We start from the raw sequence: 25000 nt of genomic DNA on the forward strand, positions 1-25000 counted from the left end.
AAGTAACCAATGAGAGCGCACGCTGCTGGGGGAAAAACTCAGCTATATAACAAAGTGGGATGTCACTGGCTGTGTTTTCAGGTCGCTTAGCGACTGACAATCGAAAATTCCGTGAAAACAGTTCTTTTCCGAACTCGCTTAAAGTTAAGCTACTCGGCAGATTTCAATAGAATTATCATTAAATTTAAACCACCCAACTAGGTAGCTTAAGCGAGTTGGCAGGTTAAAATCGGAAATACAATAGACGTGCTCTTTTTATTATTTTTATAATTGCATTGGCTGCTCTCTACTCATTTAACCTTACCAGTGAAAACACGAATCATCTTAAGTTGGTTAACGAAGTCTGCAAACAAACCACTTTAGTAACGTCTGCTCCCGTCTGACCTTGTAGCTCAGTCGGTAGAGCAGCGGTGATCTAACCCAAAGGTCGTGGATTCAATTCCCACCCTGGTCATTGTTTTCTCTGTCCTTGTGTGGGCCCACTTCTATCAGTAGGGCTAACGCTCACATGGTTCATATGGGGTAGAAACGTAGCACTTCACATTACATTCTAATCAGTTAAGTCACTTTCAGTAATGTTAAGCGCGAAACAACGGCTGTGGAGAAAACGGGGCCACTAAAAGTGGGAACGGGGAACCGGAGTCTCCGAACGAGTTTACAGCGGCAATCCGCATAAGAATTCAAAAAGTCATTAGCAATACTGCTTAAAGGCTTAGTCAGTGGCCAAAGTATTTCTGGGTGAGTATTCGAAGTCGACGTTTCTGCAGCGATTGCCACCATTTGTTTTGATGTTTCACCTTTTTGTCTTTCCGAAATCTGCATCTTTCGTCTTTGTTGGTGTTGTGATCATAAAACTCATTATCGGCTGATGGCAGCGAGAACATAGCAGGACGAATTATCTAATAACACAGCCTTTGTCTTCTAGGAAACCCTAATAAACATTCTATTTATTTAACTACGTGGCTCACTGCAATACACACTTGAAACAACGTGTGGAGAGATTAACCATAGGTTCCCCAAACTGACGCAAGAGAAAACAACTGTACTTGATCATGAAACTGAAAAAAATATATAGACGAAGTTTTGAATGAAAACGACTTCTCACCTTGTTTTATTTGTGAGGAATCTTCTCTTCTGCGTGGTTTTTGTATCGCTTGAAGCAATTTTCAGGAAGTTTTTAACGTCAGTGCTTTCCCTCTGTATCTCTATGTATATAGTTTACAGCTGTTTCGAGAAAAGTTGTCCAAAAGAAGCGTAAGAGCGTTCGCAACAATGCCGAAAGGTAGTATGGGACAGTATTCAATATGTTGTGAACGCCAAAATCGAACATTCCACGACCGTACAGTAAAGACTACGATGGCGAGATATTTGGCTGAAAGAGTTCTCATGATATAGCGTAAATGAAGTGGCAGTACGCACAGACTTACTTTGAAGCTCTCTCCCGCCATCACGCTACCAAAACACGTCCAAAAACAAAAGGGTTCATTAGCAAAAACGATTTTTGGTACATTTCTCAAACTTTCTCTTCGAAACATGACTTAAAATAAGTAAGGTTAAAGTCGTCAGAATCTTCCTTTCTTTGTGAATTCTAACCCTTTGTTACTAATTTATGGCCTGGATCATTGAACTGAATTTTGAAACTCTCATATCTTAACGTCAGTAACAAAACATGAGCATGTATTTCTAGGTGACGTTTTCGACAGCATTGCCGTCATGTTTTGTTGACTCAGACTGACAGTTTACCATAATGCCTTTCGGCATTGTCGCGTACGCTTTTATGCTTCTTTTGGACAACCTTTCTCGGAACAGCTGTATATTAACCCAAGGTTGGAAACTCCGATGAAGCATTTCCTCCAAAAAGGTCAAGTCGACCCGAATTTCCACTCCGACCAAGCATGCTAGTGCTGTTACATGTTTCAATCCTCATATTAGACAAACTTTTACGGAAAGGCATTGAAAAATCGCCGAATTTGGCTCATTTTGCTGACTGGGAAGGCTTTGTGCAAGAAACAGCTAAAACGGGTCCAAGTTCAGTTTTTTTACCTACCGGGAAAGCTACGGTGTTTTGTCTTAGCCTATAGGCCAATGACAGCAAACAGCGGCCCTAGTCTCAAAAACTTTGCTTTCATATCAGTATTATGTAAGATCTGTTAAATTCACTTGGTTCCGTGAGCCATTTTGACTTCTTATGCGGATTACCGCTTTAAACTCGTTCCCAGACTCTGGTTCCCGGTTCCCACTTTGAGTAACATCCAAGAAAATGCGGTTATTTTTGCAACGAAGTGAAGGGACAGGAGCATCTGCAGCTACTATCAAAAAACTAAAACTTGATTCAAATACACCTCATTTTCCTTTACCGAGACCTTAAAGGCAAGTTAAAGCAGCATGCTTAGAACGTGAGCGTGAGGAACTGGTTGATGCTCTTGAAACAATGGTTTCTGCTTTTCAGATTTGATTGCAATTTATAACATTAATGGCATTGCGGTTGGCACTTCTACTCTTTAAGTTGGCTTTGTTTCCTCTCCGGCCGGTGCTGTGAATTAATATTTTGTGTTTGCTGTCATATCTCAGGTATTTTGCACGATCGTCGGACAAGATCATTTCACGTTCAGCTACGGGCTCGCCAGTCAAGCTTTGAACACATAAATACCTTGGGCTTTGCACGGTATTGTTGCCAATCAGTGGTTTTATCAATAACGAAATTTCGCGTAAGCTTTGAGCTCTCCAAGTGTTGTTGTTGTTGTTGTTTTTAATCACTAAATAACCTCGTTTATCGTATTTTCCATTGTTAAAAACGTTATTTAAAGTGTCTATGCAGCCTGTGGGTTTTTGTGGTTTTGGTTTCTAAATAGAAGGTAGGCAACTGCTCATGTAATTTTTTTTTTTTTTTTTTTTTTGGCTTCGCGCGGCGTTTTTTTTTCTTCAAATCGTGTTTTAAAGTTCCCTCTTGAGCCACGCCCATTCCAGCTGACCGAGTGTTTGGGCTTAAGAAGAGTTTCGGTCCTAACCGAGTTGTGACGTCACATCAGGAACGAAGGGTTTCCCCGGGAAAATTAAACTTCTCATTTTCTCTGGTAACCGCGCGCTCGAAGGTCGTAATAATGCTTGGTCCATGCGTTGTATATGGTTCCCAAGCACGAGGGACCCCTGGCCGTGGTGATTGTGTTGTGTGGGCAAGACGCTTTACTCTCACGGTGCTTCTCTCCACCCAGGTGTATAAATGGGTACCGGCGAAATCCTGGGGGTAACCCAGCGATGGACTAGCATTCCATCCAGGGGAAGTAGAAATACTCCTAGTCGCTTCATGCTATGGAAACCGGAGGTAAGCGCCGACCTGATGGGCCTTCTGGTTCGTAAGCAGAAACTTGGAAAGAGAAGGAACTCTCGAAACGAAGCCGTCGCTAGGTTTGTTAACACTCGTAATGGTGCTCAGTCAAAAGGCGAAGCGATATCACAATTTCTCCGTTTCCACGTTTTTCAGATTGTTAGGGAGTCTCAGGCTTGTTGTCAATGTCACGATGATACCTATCAAGCCATTCATCGTAGGCAAGAGGCTCATCAAAGTACGGTTCTCCCTCAGAATCGCTTATTTCCGTCTTGTACTTTGTGTTGTTTAGTTCCTCGCACTCGATCTCTCTGTCAGATAAGAGAGAGAGAGAGAGAGAGCTATTCGTGGAAATAAAAAAATAATAAAATACAAAATAAATAAATAAATAAATAAATAAATGATAATAATAATCGCTTGTAAAATCCATAAATGACGAGGATGAGTAATAAGTGGATTTCAAGGACCCGCGGATGAATACAAACAAATGCAAACATGAAATAGTTTACTTCGATTCTGCTGTGACGTCATTAGTTACCAAGCCTCCAGTACTCCGTTACTTTGGAAGAGCGTGGCTCTAGCTTGAAGTTTAAAGCAGCACTGTCATGCTAAATTAAGTATTGTGATCCTTCTTTAAATTTATTGTTTTTGTTGAAGCAGTTCAGTCGCTAATCGCAGCTTGAAGCCACTTAAAGCCTCAAGTCCCGGATTCTTCAAGGCCAAGATAAATCCTTTGCCAAGAACAAGCACACCAGTTAATCCAAATACGAGCCACAGAACCATCCCTTCTCCACGTCCACCATTTGTGACCCCATACCGAAGACAGCGAGCGTGCAAGGATGTGTCTCCTCTAACCCGCACTAGTGCTTCTACTGGTTTTCCTGTCGATGAATCGTTGGAGGGTGAATTGTCAGCAGCGATAACGGAACCGTCACCCAAGAAAGCAAAGCTTTCTGCTCCTAACAGTGCGTTCAACGCTTCAAGCACACCCGGTGGTGGATACAAGGTCAGCGAGCTAAACACTCCGGTTAGTTACATCTTACTTCGTTTTTGTTGAGTTTACAAAGGAATCATGGATTAGAAAGCATCCCAAGCAATATGTGGTTTTCGTCAGCCTTTGCCTAATCTCTGTAATTTAAGTAATGTAGTAAAGTTGGGATCAGGTTTTCGCGGAGTTGAGAGCGCTAAAGAGAGGATAAAAACAGGGTTAGCACGATGGTGAGAGAACTAAGGAGGGGAGGGGAGCAGTGTTAGCGCATCGGCGAGGGGAGGGGAACATGGTACTTAGGAGCAATGGTAACAGAAGTGGTCTTGAAAAGCTGCATATGTTTTTAACCCTTTTTAGTAAAGGCGCCGTTAGTATTTTAACCAGGCGTCGTGCTTATTTCTTAACTGTGTGATTGTTGGGTCAAGCAGTAGAAAGAGACTTCTTCTTTCTCCTACATAGTTGCCTGTAATTTCAATGATCATTTTCTTTTCTGTTGAACTTGTGTTATCTTTCAAATTGTTCATGTTTAGACCAACTATAAAACGAAACCTCAGCCTGGCTTTCTGTCTCAACTTCGACGCCGCGGCCAAAGGATAAGACTTAAAGAATTTGTTGGAAATGCTACACCGGGAGGATATAAGGCTGATGAGGTGCAATGACTAGTTGTTTTCTCGTTTGTTCTAAATACGCGATTCTAGCAAAGAATTTACTTATTTACCAATGGACGCCATTTGTTTTGTCATAATATGTAACGAATGTATGTAGCAAATAATATGTAAAAAATTTCTACTTTGTTTTCCGTTAGCCTCGAGGAATTGTTTGTGTGCCTATTTTTCTTTACAGTTTTCTGATCTTTATCGTAAAAGTATTTAAGGTAATATTTGTTAGCTCAACCATTCGCTTATAATCTTTGGGATCTTGAAGCTTGAATACACCCTTGTGGTTTTTCTCTGGGCCTCCATGTCATATCAGTCACATCATTAGATAATGATCCTTTTGATAATGTAATGTACTAAAATTGCAAAATTGTGGAAGCAGTGGAGCCCAGTGGTTAGGGCGCCTGCCTTGAGATCCGAAGATCTCGGGTTCAAGACACGTTCTGACCACTCGTTGAATTTGTTCCAGGTAGTCCCTGGTTCAATTTCCTGGCTGCACTTGTAAATAGCCAACTGGTTTGCCTCCGGCCAGTTGGGATTCTTAAAGTTGTTCTGTTCAGTGCTCGGAGATATTAGCTATTAGCTACTCTAAAATCCGAAGGTAAATAATGATACTTACTTACTTACTTACTTACTTACTTAATCACTTACTTACTTACTTACTTACTAACTACTACTACTTACTTACTTACTTACTAACTAACTAACCAACTAACTAACTAACTAACTAACTAACTAACTAACTTACTTACTTAATTAATTAATTAATTAATTAATTAATTATCGGTATTTATTTCTTCAGCTGATCGAATTAGGCGTGAAACAAGAGCTGCTATCTGTGACGCCCTTTAACGCGACGTCATTCCGGTTTAAAGGCGATACATATTTTAGTGAAGCTGCATTGTGCGACAAGAAAGGTGTCAGAACTGAGGATGGAGGCATAGTCCATGTCGGGGCTGATGGAGGTGTTGGCCTTGAAGAAATTCAAAGGTAACTTGTCGAAGGAAAACTGTTTGTTTGTGTGCTTTTCTTAATAATGATGCGTTTTTATTCGAGTCAGTTGTATTTAGCTCTGGGGCACTGGCCACGGTCATGTCATGTAAAGTTCCATCTCCTGGGGAGGTAAGAGGTCATGTGATACTTTCTCCGTCCTTATACGTCCTAATAATAACATTTTTTCTTTTTCTGATTGGTCCATGTGCAAATATCATCTAAATACATTTTTCTCTGTCGTCCTCTTGCTTTTGTTCCTTCAACTTTTCCATGACTACTCTTAGCAACTCATTGTGTCTCATGACATGTCCAAAATATTCTATTTTTTCTATTCCTTCCCTGAATCGTATACAACAATCTGCAATTTTCACCAGCCATTTTCAACACTCTCTCATTGGTGAGCTTCTTTTTCCAGCCAATGTTGAGCATTCTTCTCCAACACCACATTTCAAAAGCCTGCAATATTTTCACCAAGTCTGCATTTAATGTCCATGGACACGGTACAGACTATTAAATCAGACTGTGAAATCCAGTCAAAATCAACTCATACGAAATGGTAGGTTGGTTTTTGGGGACAGGGGAAAACAGGAGTACCCGGAGAAAGACCTCCCCGTGCAGAGTACAGAACCAGCAAACTCAACCCACATATAACTCCCAGTCTGGTAATCGAACCCGGGCCACTTTGTTTGGGAGCTGAATGCTCTCACCACAGCGCCATCCCCGCTTCCAGTCTGGAGGTTAGGAACAGAACAGAGTGCTTTATACAAAACATAGTGGTTATTTGCCTATCTGAAGATCTTTACAATATTGATACTAAAAGGCTAACTAATACAATAATAAATAAGGGTTAGCTGCCTGGAATAACTGCTAAGTTAAAACGGCAGGCAGGGATTCGTGAAGGCAATTACTGCCGTTGATTTTTTCGTCTAAAGTGAGTAGCGATAGGCCGTTCAGAAAAAAATTCGACTGCGGTTTCCGATTCAAGGTTGGTCTGAAATTAAGCGTCCTTATCAGTATCACTCACCATAAGTATTCTACTTCCTCAGCGCATTTTTATGCACGCCAGGTGTGGATAGAGAACTAATCAGTGACGGATGGATCGCAAATCACTACAGATGGCTTGTCTGGAAACTGGCCGCCATGGAAGTCTCTTTTCCGCGCCACTTTGCCGGAAGGTAATGTAGATATTCCTTAGCAGGCAACAGTGCCGTCAGCGTGATGATAGCTACCCTTAAATAGCAGTCTCGACCAGTTGGTTTGATGTCCTCCGCTCGAAATGATGACCAAGGGAAACTGTCAGCCATACTCAAACTTGCTTATCTTTGCACGCAGTTAACGTCTATGTATTTGTTTAACACAGATGTTTGACTCCAGACTGGCTTTTGTGTCAAATGAAGTACAGATATGACCGTGAAGTTGATCACAGCAACAGGTGTAGTAACCCTAGAGGCTTTCGTGTGACCTTCCCTGATTTTCAAGTGCCAAATGTCTTCCCCAGTTAGCAACAATTAATAGTAATAATGATAATGATAATGCCGTAAAAAGTTGGTCGTTCTACAATTTAAATTTAAGTGTCTTTTATTCTAAGAAGTGGCGGGAACGATCATAGGTTCTGAAACGCTTGCGCCTACGCTAACAATAGACCATATTCGTATTCTCAGTATTGTACTGGAACTAGCTTGCAATGGAGGCTAATGCGAATAAGAACTTCGATCCAACTGGCTTGCTCGTTTGGAGCTGTCGGTTCATTGCATGTCGATGCATTTAGGCAGCGGTTGCTGCAACATAAGTACATATGTCAACGACTTCAGATGGTATTTCCCTTACTGGGAGAGCTGTCCTTCTTAGTTAATACTCGGTCTTTCATAACATGGCCTCGTTGCAGGCGATTTGAAATTCATAGATTTCTGTGGCATTATTAGCAAGTCTCTCAAAACTTCATAGATCTTCGAGAAGCGCCGGTTTTGTTGTTGTTATTATTATTATTATTATTATTATTGTTGTTGTTGTTGTTGTTGTTGTTATTGTTATTGTTAATGTTATTATTGTTATTTTTATTTTTATTATTATTATTATTATTATTGCATATTATATGAACAACACGTTGCAGGTCAGCTTTGAAGAAAGTAATGGAGCGTGATGATGCAGCTAGTCGTACCATGATACTGTGTGTATCAAGTGTCTGGCTTACAGATGACGCGAGTGTTCCATTAGATGACTCAAAGAAAGAAGGCAGTGACAATGACAACCTTGTTAACAAGAAAACTGAGGTATCTTTTCTCAAACCTATCAAGTAGTGGTTCCGTTTATGCAAAACGCCTTTCGGTTGAGCCAATGCGAATACCATTTTTCCAAGCTGAAAAAGGTTGGAGGGCTTGGTGCCATTTCAATCCATGACAAACTTTCTAGCCTGAGCGATTTTTAAAAGCTCATGATACTGAAACTTCATAATCTGACTCTTGCCTGAGTTTCATTCAGGTTCACGCAGCTAGGAGGCCTCACGTTTTTGCTTTTGAACGTATTTATTCATTCTTTTGTGCGTGCTTCTTTTCTTGTGTGCGTGCATACTTGCGTACGTTCGTTCGTTCGTTCTTTCATTTCAATCATTTGATATACGCACTTCAAAAGAAGACTCAATCAAATACGTCAGAGCTTATGTAGGTCAGGCTCCATAAAATAAAGAGGATTTTAGTCGAACTTACTGCCTTGAATTGTTAATAAAACACGAAGATCTTATTGATAATCAATGAATGCGACCTCCGACAGAAACGCGGTATTCAGGTCACAAGACTTTTAGACCACTGTATATCCCAAATTGTTTTAAAATGTTACCTTCGTTACTGTTCTGCATCTACTTCATCACACATTCATTTTAAAAGTCAGATACAACATTCGCGGGAAATGTGCGTGAGATTTGCCATGCCGAGCCGATGCCGAGCTCAGGTTTAAAGACGGATTTTGGCCTCCACTTATGTCCAGAAAAGAAAATTATTAGATGCACGCCTTATTTTGATATCCAGCACAAAGTGTTCCGTTTGGCCTTACTATTTTTTACGTTTTTCTAACAATGAAGTAACTGTTAAAAGGCTAGCGTCATATTTAGGTCGTGGTCAACTGGGGACAATTGTTTGGCACTGTTTACGTTGGTATCCATCCTAAAATTAAAGGTCTACTACACAGATTCATAGCTATCCTTTGCAGTCCTCTGCTCGCTCAAATCCAGGATCATTGCCTTTTTGACCTCATCAATTAACCTATTCTTGTTTGACATTATTTCCTATCAAACCCGAAGCAGATGCCTTGTGCTGTAATAGAGTTGACGGATGGATGGTATAGTATCCGGGGATTACTGGATGGGCCTCTCACCAGACTGCTACGCGATAAAAGGCTTATTGTAGGACAGAAACTGTGCATTCATGGAGCAGAGCTGGTGGGGTCCGACCAAGCTGTATCGCCTCTTGAGGTATATAACCAAATAAATGAATTTCTACGGTTTCAGTTAATTGGCAGTTCAGTTATTGGTGATATTTTCGCTAGTGGTAATGTGCGTAAACCTCACAAACCATATTTAAACCTCTTTTCTCGAGTCCTGCAATCGCTTTGACATTTTGTCATTGTTGGTCACTATTTGTTCTCAGACTAATCAAACTCACGAGCAAATTTTTGGGGATTCTTTTTCGCACTTAAACAAAAAGAGGGATCCAGAATTCAGGTTGTTTTCATTATCTACCTTTTAGTGGGCCTGCCAGTTGGTTTGTAACTGTGTCTGCATTTTTCTAGATCACCAAACGACAGATCTCTAACCGAGAACTAAGTCTTCGAACTTGTTTAAACTTTCACTACGTAGGCTCCCTCGTCGTTAATGCTGCGACTCCACGCCAACTCCACACGACGTGCAAGGTGGGATGCTAAACTGGGATTCCATCGCCATATGCACGCCTTTCCGTTACCGCTGGCTTCTTTGTATGGTGATGGTGGATTCACCGGCTGTGTTGACATCATTGTTTTGAGGCAGTACCCACTACAGGTAGGAATGATTCAGCTTCTGTTCCTGCAACTACCCTTCATCTTTCTTTCTTTCTTTCTTTTAGCTATAATAAGCGTTAGATCTAGGGCGCGTGTCGTCATTTAGGGTGCATGTCTTCATTGCTTATGGTTTGCTTGCCTTGATAAAAACCCATATTTATGAAACAGCAAGCTTCGTCTGTTATACAAAACAATTCAAATAAATGTAGCAACAATAAAAGACTCAAGTGGAGGGAAACATTAAGCTGACTGTTTAAGATACTGAATACAAATAGATTGAAGTGTCTGCCTTTAACCAACGCTCCCCCTCCTCCTCTCTCCTTTAACTGAGAAATTGTTTTGAAAACTCACCACTGAGTTCTCTTTAGTCCTGCATGTGGGTTTTTTAAAATATGACTTGTAAGTAGTACGCCTCCCTGCTTGTGATCTGACTTATGCTTGGTTGGCCAATCTTATCGTAAGCTTAAAAGAAGTAAGTCGTGGGAATTTTCAGAAAAAAAGAAGAAAAAAGAAATCTGACTGCCCCTCAAAGGAATTGGACCTACGACCTTCCGAGTTTTAAAGCTCTGAGCTCCAGAAAAGCTGGGTCATTGAAGCAGGGTGTAGTGAAAACAGACCATCAAACTGATGATAAGCACTAGCGAATCAGCGAGAGAAAAGACTCGCAATCTCGGGGAAAAAATCCGATTGCTCGTAAAAGGAATCGTACCTGTTACCTTTCGATAATCTTCCAAAGAGTTACATGCGGCTCGTGATATCTAATTCATGGAAACGTCCTGGACAAAAATCGTTGAGACTTTTTTCGAGTTTCGTTCTTTTAGACAATTAAGTGAAGTAACCATGTTATTCCTCACCATTGTTCTTTTTTTTTGGGGGGGGGGGGGTGGGCAGAGAGGGGGAGAGGGGGAGCTGCATCAAGAAGATTTACTTTACTTTTGTTTAGATATGGAGAAGGATCTAAAAAGTGCCTCAATAATTTTGTTGAGGATTGTAGGTTCAAGAGGTATTTTTCTTGCATACTGCTAACCATGTAATGTGGTTAAGTGGCATTCAAGTCGCGTGGAAATGATTACTTTTTTGTAGTGGATAGAAAAAATGTCTGATGGTACAAACATTTTTCGCAATTCTCGGATCTAAAAAGTGCGTCAATAATTTTGTTCAGGATTGTAGGTTCAAGAGGTATTTTTCCTGCATACTGCTAACCATGTAATGTGGTTAAGTGGCATTCAAGTCGCACGGAAATGATTTTTTTTTTCAGTGGATGGAAAAGATGTCTGATGGTACAAACATTTTTCGCAATTCTCGTCTTGAAGAACGGGAGGCCAAGAAGTTTGAAGAAGAACACCATCGGCGCAGAGAAAAGCTTTTTATCAAGATCCAAGAGGAGTTCGAAAAAGAAATCGAGCAGCCTGGTAATACTCCACGGTTTAGAGCCAAAGTATTCTTTTTCTTACCTTACTTTTCACATTTACTTCCCTCGATCATAAATGAGCTGTATAGACTTCATATTAGACCTAACAGTGTGTAGCGTTTCATAAAAATTCGGTTTATGAGCATGGCAATAATATGACATCCTTATAAACAAAAAAATTGCTGTCTCAAGAGTCAAAAGTTAGTTTAGCACTTTGCCCGGAGAGGGCCTATCGAAAATTCAATATTGCTCTTGTTAGGATGCCCATGTTAATCTTGCTCTTTGACAGTTTCGTTTATGTTTCTGTTGCTCCCCTGTAGATGTTTATCATTTTTTGTGCAAAAAAAAGACAGAGCTTCAAATGATATTTAAATGTGTTTTCTTCACTTTTGTGCCAGAAAGGAGACGATCTGCAAGGTTTCGTTGCTGTTCTTTTTCTTCAAATGATGTGAAAGGGCTGTTTGACGGGAAGGAAATTTACGAAGCTTTGACCCAGGGCTCTGATCCTGATGCACTTAGGGTGAGTCAGTCTGGCTCGCCTAGCAAATGGACTAACATCAGTCTTGAATCAGTCTCTTGATGGCATGATTTTAAGTTTTCAAGTGAGATTTAAGAATGTCTTCTTCCAAAATTCTACGTTCTAAAAGCGACCTGTTAGCAACCCGTTTGGCTTCATTACTTACCACTCCTAAAATGATCTCCTTCATAGTTTCTCCTTCGAAACAATTAGCAGACAAGCTATGGAGGTCATCATCTAAGCTATGTTGATATTCTTGCGTCACCTTTTTGCGTCTTTTATCTCTTAACTGTTATTTTCCTCCACCATCTCTGACTTGTTCACGAAAGCTCAAAAATCCGTTTGTAAAATCTGATGATTGTCTAGCTCCCACGAGGTCCATGTTGCGAAGACTTTTGTCCGCCTAATATACACGCGTTTACTACAATTGGTATACTCATTATTAAAAAAAACTCATCGGTGTTTCAGTGCATAGAGGACTTTCGCTTCAGTAGCGCTTATCAGTGAAACATCAGAATATTTTTTCGGTGCTGGTACTCTTTATTTACCCGGTAGTGTGTAACTTCTTTCTCAGCTGACTTGTGTTGTTCGCTTTTCAGCAATGTCTTGACGAGCGTCAAGTTCGTGCACTTGAAGGTTATAAGCAATCCTTACAAGAGAAAAAATGTGCCGAATTACAAAGCAAGTTTGAACGCGTTTGGAAGGAACAGACTGAGAAGGTAAGCCAACTTAGATATCCGTTACGGTATTTTTCTTCTTTTTTATGAACACAATTTCCCGTGTCGAATGCACGCATAGACCACTTTCATAAATGACGACCACTTTTACATTCTTTTGTCTTTATGTTAATTAGACCTACTGCCCTCATTTTGAAACAAAAATTCTTTTGAAATTTCATCGTCGTAGCGAGGCTAAAAAGGCTTATTAGCATTAAAACAAAAAAAGCTATTTTATTTGTCCGTCATTATGAAAGAGGTCTATAATCACCCCATAAGGCACGTATATGGGGAAAAATGAAATTTTAGCGACTCGCCAGTTCTTAATTGCTAAAAACGGTCAACTCTACGGCCATTTTGGTGGATTGTTGCCTTAGTTTGTCTTCGCTTGGTTTTCTCGACGAATGTATATTCAGGTCTCTTCTGACTTGAAAGAAAAAACCCGATACAGTCGTGATTTTACGGAGCAAACCTGTAGTTCTCAGTAGCGACGCAAGCACAAGTGTAAGCATAAGTAGCTTATGCTACGTGAAAACGAACGTCGACATAAGCATCAAAATCATCCACGGTGTCTGCCATCTTGTTCGAATCCTCAGACGAGAGGAATCTGGAACGAGTGCTTCAATTGGCCAGACGAAGCAAAATTCCCTTGTGCGTATACATATACTGTGTTTTGTTTGCACACAACGCTTGTGCTTATGCTTGCATCAACCCAGTTTTCACGGTGAAATAAGCGCTCTTATACTTGCGCGTTGCTAGTGAAAACCACGCTTTTCCTTTCGCACCTTTGAATCAGGGGATGTACTGTCCCGTAAATTTATCGGATTTACAATTTATAGAAAACCGCATTTTTCTTGAGTCACTATATATTTTTTTTTTTTTACTGATGCTGTTTCGATCATGTGTAAGTTCAGTTTAGCGAATACGAAAAATTAGGTCACGAGCAGGGGAAGGCTATCTCATGTTGTTCTATTTCCAGGATATTAAATGATATCGCCTCTCGAAATAAGCCACGAGGGAATGCTCTGTTAGTATTATTTGAATGTAATCGTTTTATGTTGCCGTAACTGATCAATTGCTGTTTAACTGGAAAAGAAAAACTATTTATGACTGAGGGTTTTAAGGCTTAAAAATGAATGACATTCACTAGAAAAGTCCATGACACGCATGCGCCAGACGATTTATCCAGGGTCCGGTTTCACGTTCGGTAAAATGGTCCCTTCTACACATTCGTGTCTTTCAAGAAACCAGCCGGTTTCAGAGTGTCGCTTGTGTCTAGACAGTTAATACGTCCTACAATTCTAACCTACCATGTATTTGTATCTTTTTTTGAAATAGATCAATTTGAAATTTACTTGATTTGGTCAGCGATATTTCAAGTCCGTTTACAAACTCAGTTCTTCTTTAACCGATATCACAAACTTTCGAATCTGGTCCGTCAAAATTACTTTATATTTTTTCCTCATTACTGAATAAAGTGACCCTTTATGTGGAATTAAGAAATGGCATAAGAGGCGTCCCTGACCCTTCTCAGCGAGTTGTCTATAAATGCTATGCTCAGATATTGACTTAACATGAAAGTAACACAGGCTTTCTATTTCCTTGTCAGGGTCAGTTTCACCGAAATGCGATTCCTCTGCTTAAAGTCCGAATAAATGACTACTCAAGCCAAAGCCAAGCAAAACAGAGTAAGTGGTACAGCATTTATTAGTACATAGCAAAGGCAATCCACACAGCTAAAACAGGCTATCAAATAAAGCACTCTTCACTTGAATAATGCCATGGAATCAATGGGCGAGTTTTTAAAAAAGAGGGAGGGTGGCTTGGGAAGCACGAATTATTCGTTGTCGACAAACTTGCTTCTTGAAACAATTGTGAGGTTTACTTAAAAGAGTTTATCCTTCATTTCAGGTGCACTGTTGAGTATTTGGCGTCCAAGCGAGGAAGTCATGCAGTTGCTGTGTGAGGGTTCCCGTTTAAGAATATACCACCTCACAACCGCTGGTGTCAGGTAATGTTTAGTGTTAGCTTACGATTCCCTGCGATTTTAAGCACTGCATTGTGTTGTAACCATGACTTATTTTGTTGATTTATTTTAACAGGTCTCGCTATGGGAATCTTGAGCTTCAGGTACGAGTTAAAATTTAGAAAGCCGGCTCGTAGTCTTGTCAGCCTTGTTCGTCTTTCTTAGAACTATGGCTTAAAAATCCTACCGACAATTTTGTTGAGGACGACCGGTTCAAAGCTTTCATTATCCAGTTGTTTATGCCTTCCTTTGTAGTCTTTCTTTTACAGTTTTCTTCAAACTTTCAACATGGAATGGAACATGCGAACAATGGCGACTGGTCAAGCGCTGTGGCCCTGCAGAAGTTTTGGTTTTTTATGGCTCTCCTGCGTTCTTACTCTCTTGGAATTTCATTGTCAAGGTGACTTTTGTGAGTTTAGCGATGGGTCAACCTTTCCTGGTCATATTTTGGATTGTTCTTGTCATCAATTCGCACCACGTTGCGAATCATCGCTACGATGCCTTCATCTCACAAAATGGCAAACACGACTACACTCTACAATGAGAGTCAAAAGATCTACCTTTGCTACAACCCTTTATAGCTATTCTACTCTGACTTTTAGACCTGTGATTCAGCTCATTCACGACATAGAGACCAACCCTGGACCTGATGGCTACCGGACCAGTGGTGTAAAGAAGAAGTCAAATAACAGCGATGTTAAGATAGCTCATCTTAATGTGCGCTCTCTCAAAAGCAGACATCACTACGTCCTTGTGAAAGAGACTATACTGACAAATAAGTTCGACATTTTTACCATCTCGGAGTCTTGGCTTGATGATTCTGTCACGGACCGTGAAGTTGAAATACCTGGTTATGACATTTACCGAGTCGATCGCCTAAACAAAAATGGCGGCGGCATTTGTGTTTATGTCCTCCAGTCCTTCAAGACTGAATTTTATAAAGACTTGTCGTATATTTCTGCTTCTGGCTTCCACCAACTTTGGCTAAAAATACAAATTAGGAACCTTAAGTCCATCGTTATTTGCACCACCTATAGACCTCCAAACACTCCGTTATCATGCTTCGACACAGATCTTACTTCAAACTTTATTTCAATGTCATCGCTCAGCTTTCCCATTTACATCTTGGGTGACCTCAATTGCAACCTTTTGAACGGCGACAGCCGGGACGCACGGGCACTTGTTGATTTTTACCGCTCTTATAATTTATCTCAGTTGATTGACGCTCCCACGCGTATTACGGAGTCTTCAAAATCATTGCTGGATGTTATCCTTGCCTCACATGCAAATCAAGTTCAAAAGGCCGAAGTCATTCAGAGTTCAATCAGTGATCACGATTTGGTCTACGTTTTGTTATGTTTGAAAAAGCCACGCCCTAAGCCAACGTTTGTAACGACAAGAAGCTATAAACATTATAACGCTGACGCTTTCTTACACGATATTTCGCAAGTTCCTTGGTCTGTAATTGAGGCTTTTAGCGACGTAGATGATAAGCTGAATGCTTTTAACCTGTTGTTTAATGACATTTTTGATCAACATGCTCCTCTTAAGACCTTTAGAGTACGTGGGAAACCTAACCCTTGTGTAACTGACAATATCCGCGCTCTGATGAGAGAAAGGGATTCCTGGCGCAGACTTGCTAAAAGGACAAATGATCGGATGGCTTGGTCAGCTTATAAAAACTTCAGACGAGAGGTAAAACGGGAAATTAGATTTGCAGAGCGAGAATTTGTCACCGACCAGATCCAAAGTAATCCTAGAAACTCCAATAACATTTGGAAAGCTATTCGCCATTGCATTCCGAAAAATTCTACTTCTTCGAGAACATTCAGCAGAGTCGATAACATTGTCGCCGATGAGTTTAATAATTTTTTTGTGTCCGTTGGTCAAAACACTGTAAACAAGATTAAATCCTTGGCTAACGAGCATTGTCATGATCTTCACGAGCATCGTTTCACACCTAGACAACATCCCATATGCGAGCAGTTTTCCTTTAGTTGTACCGACAGCAAGGAAATAAAAGGCATAATAGCGTCAATGCCATCTAACAAAGCCTCGGGAATTGATAACATTCCGATCCGTGTCATTAAAGATTGTATTGCACCTATTCTTCCTGCAATTACATCTATAGTTAATTCCTCTCTTGGCTCCTCAACTTTTCCTTCTTCTTGGAAAATAGCGGAAGTTGTGCCTATTCCCAAAGATGGTGATCATGAACAAGCGAACAATAATCGGCCTATTTCCCTTTTACCTGTTCTCTCAAAGATTTGCGAACGGGTTGCTCATAATCAATTTAATTTTTACCTAACCTCTAAGGAACGGCTGTCAAAGAACCAAAGTGGCAACAAGAAATGGCATTCAACCGAAACAGCAGTAATTAAATCTACGGATGCAATACTTAGCGGCTTTGATAAAAGTGAACTGACGGCAATGGTGTTATTGGATATGAGCAAGGCTTTCGATAGCATCAGTCATGAAATTCTGTTACTTAAGTTGAAGGATGTTGGCGCCTCTAACACCTGTCTCCAGTGGTTTCGCAGTTACCTCAGTGATCGCCAGCAAGTTGTAAGGATAAACTCTACGTTGTCCGAGTCCCTGCCACTAAGTAGTGGTGTCCCACAAGGTAGCATCCCGTGCCCACTTTTTTTTAGCATTTATGTAAACGACCTTCCTGCTGTTCCACAGAAATGCATTTCCCATAGCTACGTAGATGATACAAAGCTTCAAGTCTCCTTCAAGCTTCAGAACAAAGACATTGCCGTGGCAGAAATGAATGAAGATTTATTTAAAGTGTGTAACTGGTGCTTCAGAAACTATTTACTGCTAAATACTGATAAATCCAAACTTATGGTGTTTGGTACCAGAAAAATGCTACCCAAGCTTCCAGATATCACCTTATCTTCATTAGGGAAGGACTTATCACCTAGTGAAACTGCAAAGGACCTGGGAGTGTTATTGGACCTTCATTTATCGTACAACAACCACATTATTAAGACCGTCTCGTCAAGCATGTCTTCTCTCGGGCAGATTAACCGCGTCAAACATGCATTCGACAGAAAGACCCTTTTGATAGTTATTAATGCCTTAGTTTTTAGCAAATTGTTTTATTGTTCGAACGTGTGGGCCAACTGCTCGAAGTTAAATATCGACAAACTACAATCGGTACAAAACTTTGCGTGTAGAATAGTAAGTGGAATTCGGAAATATGATCATGTTACGCCTGAACTGAAACGCCTTAAGTGGCTTCCAGTATCCAGTCAGCTTTATTATCGAAATACCATTTTGGCTTTTAAATGTATGAATTGTCGTGCCCCTGAATACCTGAGCACTATTTTCACCAAACGTTCTGATGTAAATAGTTATACAACCAGGAGTTCCCAATTTTTAAATATCCCTCTTTTTAAAACACCCTCTGGACAGAGAACTTTTTATTACCGAACTGTTGGCATATGGAATTCCTTGGAATCTAATTTGAAACTTTGTAGCAACGAAATAATCTTTAAGAAGCGTTTAAGGAACAAACTGCTAAGGGATTTTTAGGAAGTGATTGATATCGTGAGAAGTAGTTATGTAATTGATAGTGATGGTTGGTTATTTTAATCTTGTAAATAATTTAAATAATTATGTAAATTATTATTTTACAATTATTATTGTTCCTGAAAAGCCCCTTTGGGGAGGTTCAATAAAGTATGTATGTATGTGTAACTTCAAAACCATACTATCACGAATCGTTCAATTTATATTGGGAAATTAACGAACTTATTTTGTTAGTACTGAGAAAAATAACAAAAAAAAAACCTGCGTTTGTCCCAAGGTTTTTAAATACTCATTTGGAATAGTACTACGGTATTCCCCTCTGAGGGTCTTCCAGCAAACCCAAATTGAGTCAGATCGGTTATGTGGTAATGACGACCCGACACGCTGAAGCAGTAAGGTAACCGCAAAGCCCTACCAACTACCGTTGTTGACTTCATAGGGAAGGTGACCATCCGATCAGATGGCGACGCCCTGTATTTGAATTGTTTGTCGGGGAAAATATAGGTTTCATTTACGGCATGGAGCACGAAAAGAGAGACTGGCGTAGTTGCATGTAAGAGAGCTGGGCTCGATCAACTAACCCTAATCTGATCCTAACTTGACTTCTCTCTTTGATTACAGCTATCAGCAACAAGAACCACACGATACGAGGCTTTACCAAGTGATCCAGATGGGTTAAGAAGCAGTTACTTGCTTCGTCAGGTATGGTGATGGTTGTTAATATTGTTGCAGGCTTCTGTTCATCTGTAAAACTCGATCGTATGAAATTTTGAGGATTTCACATACATGGCGTTCTGTTGATGTGATGTGGCCTGTACAATTGAATTTTTATTTTATTATTATTATTATTTTTTTTTTTGGGGGGGGGGGGGGAGGGGGTGGGGGGAACTGCACAATATCTTAAGACCGGAATCAGAAACTTACCAGAAGTTACTTGCCTCGTCTGGTATGTTGATACAGTTGAGTGAACAGTGTTACAGTCGTTTGTTGATGTTTGGAATTCAGTGGAATGGAATTTTGTACAATACACTTAAATGTTTGATACCACTGCTTTGATTTCCTTTTCTAGGTCTGTTCCTTTGATGAATTGCGATGCCGTGGTTCATCACCGCATTCTTTGGAGGTTGATATGGTTGGGTTGGTTGTGTTCTGTAGTCCGCTGTCTTCGACTTTTAGTTCAAGGTGCGGAGTTAATGCGGTTTTGATCGTAACTGTAAAAGTTTGAATATCAGGGACATGTTTTCCAATATTAGGCGCGCGAACTTCATCACGGTCTCAGATCATTTTCACCAGTTCGGCATTGGCTCGGAGGCGTTATCGTGGGCGTCCATTCAAAGAAAGCTGAACAAGGACAAATCTCCAAAATGCGATTTGAAATCAATATTGGTGCCATTGGCCAATCGCGCTCTGTAACCTGCAAGTGACTATTACCTGACATTATTAATATAGCTAAATAGGTCGCGTTGATTAAGATGAACGAAAATGATATATCAAATGAATCATATATTGAGCTGCGGATATGCAATCAAATGAAGGTATGATCCTCGCAGTTTGGCTTCATAACTGCGAGGATCACAGCTTTACTTGATATAATAATTATAGCTGGAAAGAGCCACTTTCCTAGCTCGAGCTTTGATGGAATGTTAACGATTTGGATACCTCTTGCTTTCAGTTCCTCTGTACAGACGGTTTATTTGTCAGATGAGAAAAACAATGTGGTCGCCGTTAAATTTTGGGGTGGTCTACAGGTATTGAATTCAATTTATCTACATCCAATATATAGTCTTCTAAACGCGATGTTACACTTGCAGTTTATCGTGCAACGTGTGTAACACTAAGCAAAGTCTCATGCAACTTGTCTCGTTTCGATGATCACACGAGGTTAAAGGAACATTTCCAACTTTGGCTGTTGCCTTAAACCGTTGCGAAACAAGTTACAGGACAGATGTTACACTACGCATTGCTTAAAAAATTAATTGCAACCGTTGCGGAAAGTAGAACTCAATTCTGCAACTGGTCTAGCAACGTTTTTGTCCGTTGCAAGGTATGTTACATTGGCCAATGATACATGAGTGTCTGTACCGCACTATATTATGCAAGAGTAGGAGTATAAGGATTTGTGTGGGGAAAACTGTTTTTCTCAAACTTCGTGGTATGGTACGGTCTCTGGGTCTATTAAGAGCGATTTAGGTAGTTTTTGGTTCCTCGTCTTAGGAAAAGAAGAGAAACTAAAAACTACCTATATAGAGGAAAAAGAAAAGGGAGGGGGGGGGGGGGGTGGGGGGGAGGAGGGGGTCCAGAAACTGTCACGTCCTGTGCTTTCAGAAATATGTCCGCTGTCGAAAACCCTGGTGCCTAATGAACAGCTTTTTCTAACGACGATAAGATATATTGCAATTAAAGAATTACTACAAATTAGTAGAATTAATGGAGGAACTTTTCCTTTTTGCGCACAGTTTCGTTCCTCTATTAATCATTCATGTTGACAAGATGACGTAAGAAGAAATTGTATCTTTTTTGGATCGTCTGAACACTTCAAGGGTATCTTCAGTTAATCTACTCCATCATATTTACGTGAACGAATTGATCACTGAAGGTCTTTTAAAGATACCATATTCCTTCGTAACTGTTCCTTATTTTTGCATAGGCGTTTGCTGTTGACGATCTTGTCAAGCCTCGTTGTTTCATTTGCTGTAGTAACCTAACAATTCGTCCCGATGATCGTTTGCATCAGTGCACTTCCCTTGCGTTTAATGAGTTATCAAGTCTGACCATGAAACCTCGCGAACTACATTTGCGGAATGCACTCCACAAACTGCAGCAGAACATACCGGTTAGTGCAATGTATATCTCTCGAATAAATCGTTTTAGTGGAATTACAGGTCATATTGTACTAACTTGGTACTTTGTTTCACAAATAAACGCAGTATTCAGGTCTGCCAAGGGAATATGACGTAAGAGAGGAAAGCCCTGTGTCCCATGATAATAGATTGCACCCACACTGCAAATGTTATTTTTTTGTGTGTTGTTCCCATGACTTCGCGGTCCAGTTTCATCCTAACTGATCAAGAAAGTGTCGTCCTTTAAATAACCACGCAGTAAGACAATGAACAAGACTTAGATTTTATATAATTTTCTTTTTTCGGAATATTCGCTCTCTAACTTCATATTCTCATGGGTCACTTGTATACCTCTGTAGATGCCGATCAGGCTCAAATGTTACCATTATTAGATTAGAAAATGGCCATCTAGATATTCCAGCACTCAGCAAAGTCTCTTTTTTACTTATGGCTGGTTCTGCTTACGTGGCCTCTGACACCAGAGGCCTTTTCAGAGACATCCGGCCAAGCCGGCCACTTCCGCTGGAGAGAACAGGACAGTCACAACACCGGGGACTCTATACCTACTCTTTTCGAATAGTGTGTGGGATCTTTAACGTCCTACAGGGAACTCATAAACATAGAAGATATTTGTGAGACGGGCCTACGGTTTATAGTCCTTATCCGAGAAGACTTGAAAGTCTAACCATCTGTGGATGTAATTACAAAGGCAGCACTTTCTCCTCAGTTATTTTAAGATCCCAAGTGTTGACCCGACCTTCCGCATGACAGTCCGATGCTCAACCAACTGAGCCACTGGTGGGCGGTGACCATGATTTCATTTTAGTTGCAACAGTACTATTCGACCAACTATCAAGCGAACCTATGATCCTCGCTGTTATGAACGCAATTTTAGCATTTGTTTAGAGAAGCCTGTAAAATTCAGGACTTCAACGGGGTTTAAACCCGTGACCTCACGATGCCGGTGCGACGCTCCAACCAACTGAGCTATGAAGCCACTGATGTTGGCAGCTGGTCACTAAAACTGCGAGTTTTATAGCCTCACTTGATTTCATATCTGCAGTTCAATATATGATTCATTTCATACATATTTCATACACCTTATTCCAAAATGGCCGCTGATTTATGCGCATACAAATTGGCCCTTGTTGCCTCGTTCAAGATAAAATATTCTTTTGAATTTCAAGCTTAAGAACGAGGCATCAAGGGCTAATTTGAATAAAAACAAAAGAATATTTAAAAGGTGTATACATATTTCATCCATTGATTCATTCATCACGGGAGCATTTGAACCCGCAAATGACCAGCTCCCAATATCAGTGGCTTCATAGCTCAGTGGGTTAGAGCGTCGCACCGGCATCGTGAGGTCACGGGTTCAAGCCCCGTCAAGTCCTAAATTTTGCAGGCTTCTTTACCGTGACACAATTTCTAAAATTGTGTTCATAACTGCGAGGATCATAGCTTTACCTGATTTCATATCCGCAGTTCAATATATGATTGATTATTCCGCCAACTATATGACTTATTTCATGATCTGGTATAATTTTGCTCGCCTACGGCTCGCTGATGTAAACGCCCTGTCAGGTCATAGTGGTCAAGTTTATGCTGGAGACAAATTATTCGCCCTTGTCACACGGCGGCCATATTGTCCCGGGAGACCAAAAAAGCTTTGTTTTACAACGCCAAGCCTCGCAGTGGAAACCATGAGGGTGAGGCTTGGCGTGGTAAAACAAAGCTTTTTTGGTCGCCCGGGACAATATGGCTGCTGTGTGACAAGGGCGAATTATAATAAACAGAACATTACATGGCCCCCTAGGGATACGAAATTTACCATCGCGTGTTGATAGTATCTCTCATGAGTGAGCGACTTTCATATGACCTTGAAAAATATATTTTAAAACAGAACGGGCGCGAATTTTCATTGGCTAAGCGAACGCGGATACAAACAACGTCATCTCTCCATGACCCTCCATGGAACTTTCTGGAAAGTTCGCTTTGACGTCATTTGAAATGTAGTAATGTGATTGGGCAATCGAACTGTTTCCCGGCCCATGTGATGAGTTTCCTTGGCGGGAATAAGGAGAAGCTTTGTTTTAATCTTGCCAAACATTGGTCCGTGGAACTTGCGAACACTTTTTCAAGGTCATATGAAAGTCGCTTTACTATCTACACCATCAGGAATAAGGTCGATTACTTGTCTGACCTCTATGTTCTTCATTAGGTTTAACTACTCGGTAAAGAGCTAATTAGCGATTTACTGCCATTGACTGTACACTGATTTGCATCAAAGCAGACCATCTAATTGGTGATTCATTCTTCTTAGGATGTGGATGAATTCATGGCTGGTATCCAGGAAACTTTGACTTCTCTTTTGCACCCGCACCGATCATCTCCACCAGCGGATGTACAAGTGAACACGGTGCGCATGTATGGAAATGTCAAAGACAGGGCTCCACCTGCTTTGAATGCGATAACAGAATCTACTGACAAAGTAAATATTAAAGCGTTTTGGAGTAAATGACCGAGTGTCCTGCGCAATCAAACGTTTGTAATTTCTTAATTACGATCATCATTGTGTTAAAAGTTTTTTTTTCTGCATTTGACATGTTTCTCATTTCCTAAATTCATTATTAGATTGACATGTGAGTTTACTTGACTTGAACCATAGTTAATAGAGGGGAATGGTTTGGAAGCTCGGCAAACTGTATATTGACAAAACCGCCTTTGCATAGCTTATGAATTGACACAAAACAGAAGTGCGCAACATACTTTAGGTAGGGGAAGTCTTTTGCGGGAAAAAAAAGCGTTTTTTAAAACTCTTTTCACTATTAAACTCTTATTATATTAAAGTTATGCATGCAAACTGAATCGCCTTGTGAGCTTGGGGCGCCTGTGAATTAGGCGTAGTTAAACGAGTGCAAATCACGGCAGCGAGGTTCATTGTTGGTCCCTTTCGGTTTAGTCGCATGACTCCATTTTACGAAATTTTCATTGGTTGCCTGACGACTGCTAAAGCTAGGTTATAGTTAAAAGATCCTGTTGTTGTTTTGAAATTCGCTCAGTGGACAACCTCTGGGCTACATCACTTCTCCGGTAAATGTACGAAGCATCTCCCATAGTCTTCCTTTTTAACCCTCTCCTTTCTAGCCTCAACTTCTAAACTTCTCCTCCTCCAAGAACTGCTTCCTTGGGAGTATGCTCTGGTGCACAGAAACTTTGGAACCCCCATCTCGGTCATGTTAAAAATGCCTCTACTGCACGTTTTTTTGTTTTTGTTTTGTTTTTGTTTTATTCTGTTTTGGCAATGCTACGACACTAAACATCAGTTAAAAGGCTTGACATGATCAGCTTTTTATTTTGTGATTATCATCCTAGACAACCCATTGAGACTACTTAATGCGCATATACGAGTTCCTGTATTATTATTATTATTATTATTATTATTATTATTATTATTATTATTATTATTATTATTATTATTATTATTATTATTGTTGTTGTTATCATTACTATTCAAGTAGTTATTAGACTACAGCATATCAGTGTATCATGTTTTAAAAACCCTTTCCTCAACAGCGATCGTTTTACTGCGCTGTGAAAAGCGTAAATATTAGCCATGAAAATGAGGTTTACGCGATTTTCAGTGAACATTTCTTCAAACGTTACAAAATTCACACAGAAGACAATAAGCCTCAAATAAAACGACGTAAGACGTTTTTATATAAAATTTCGCTCATATTTTTCACTTTCAAGTACAGTTTTCTCCAACACATTTTCACTGATTCAGTGATTGCGTCAGTTTAGGGTACCTGTGGTATACTTAGTTTTCCGTAAGATAATAAGGGCGTTGCAAAAATTGACATTGTTTTTTAACTGCCAGTCGGATACTGAGGAACATACTGTATTTAGTTTTCAGCACATTTGCTTAATTTTGTTTAAACAGCAATAAAATATCTCCGAAAGAC

The 25000-nt window shown here is 40.2% G+C and overlaps 1 protein-coding gene across 5 annotated transcripts in view; it reads left to right on the forward strand.

The window, feature by feature from the left end:
* Positions 1–25000, forward strand: part of LOC138016592 (breast cancer type 2 susceptibility protein-like) — a 54898-nt gene that overhangs the window by 28787 nt on the left and 1111 nt on the right. For 2 of the 5 annotated variants that reach the window (XM_068863766.1, XM_068863767.1), the window contains exons 10-29: positions 2572–2665; positions 3983–4352; positions 4844–4963; positions 5772–5959; positions 7009–7137; positions 7323–7394; positions 8073–8232; positions 9255–9425; positions 9810–9989; positions 11247–11400; positions 11798–11919; positions 12516–12635; positions 14242–14320; positions 14544–14643; positions 14735–14762; positions 18817–18897; positions 19265–19377; positions 19868–19943; positions 20843–21028; positions 23359–23526. In XM_068863766.1, coding sequence (XP_068719867.1) covers positions 2572–2665; positions 3983–4352; positions 4844–4963; positions 5772–5959; positions 7009–7137; positions 7323–7394; positions 8073–8232; positions 9255–9425; positions 9810–9989; positions 11247–11400; positions 11798–11919; positions 12516–12635; positions 14242–14320; positions 14544–14643; positions 14735–14762; positions 18817–18897; positions 19265–19377; positions 19868–19943; positions 20843–21028; positions 23359–23526 — 2711 coding nt within the window. The remainder of the gene's footprint in view (positions 1–2571; positions 2666–3982; positions 4353–4843; positions 4964–5771; positions 5960–7008; positions 7138–7322; positions 7395–8072; positions 8233–9254; positions 9426–9809; positions 9990–11246; positions 11401–11797; positions 11920–12515; positions 12636–14241; positions 14321–14543; positions 14644–14734; positions 14763–18816; positions 18898–19264; positions 19378–19867; positions 19944–20842; positions 21029–23358; positions 23527–25000) is intronic. The other 3 variants (XM_068863769.1, XM_068863768.1, XM_068863770.1) reach the window with 3 other exon arrangements.

This window comes from Montipora capricornis, chromosome 9, assembly GCF_036669925.1.
Source record: "Montipora capricornis isolate CH-2021 chromosome 9, ASM3666992v2, whole genome shotgun sequence".
Lineage (NCBI taxonomy): Eukaryota > Metazoa > Cnidaria > Anthozoa > Scleractinia > Acroporidae > Montipora > Montipora capricornis.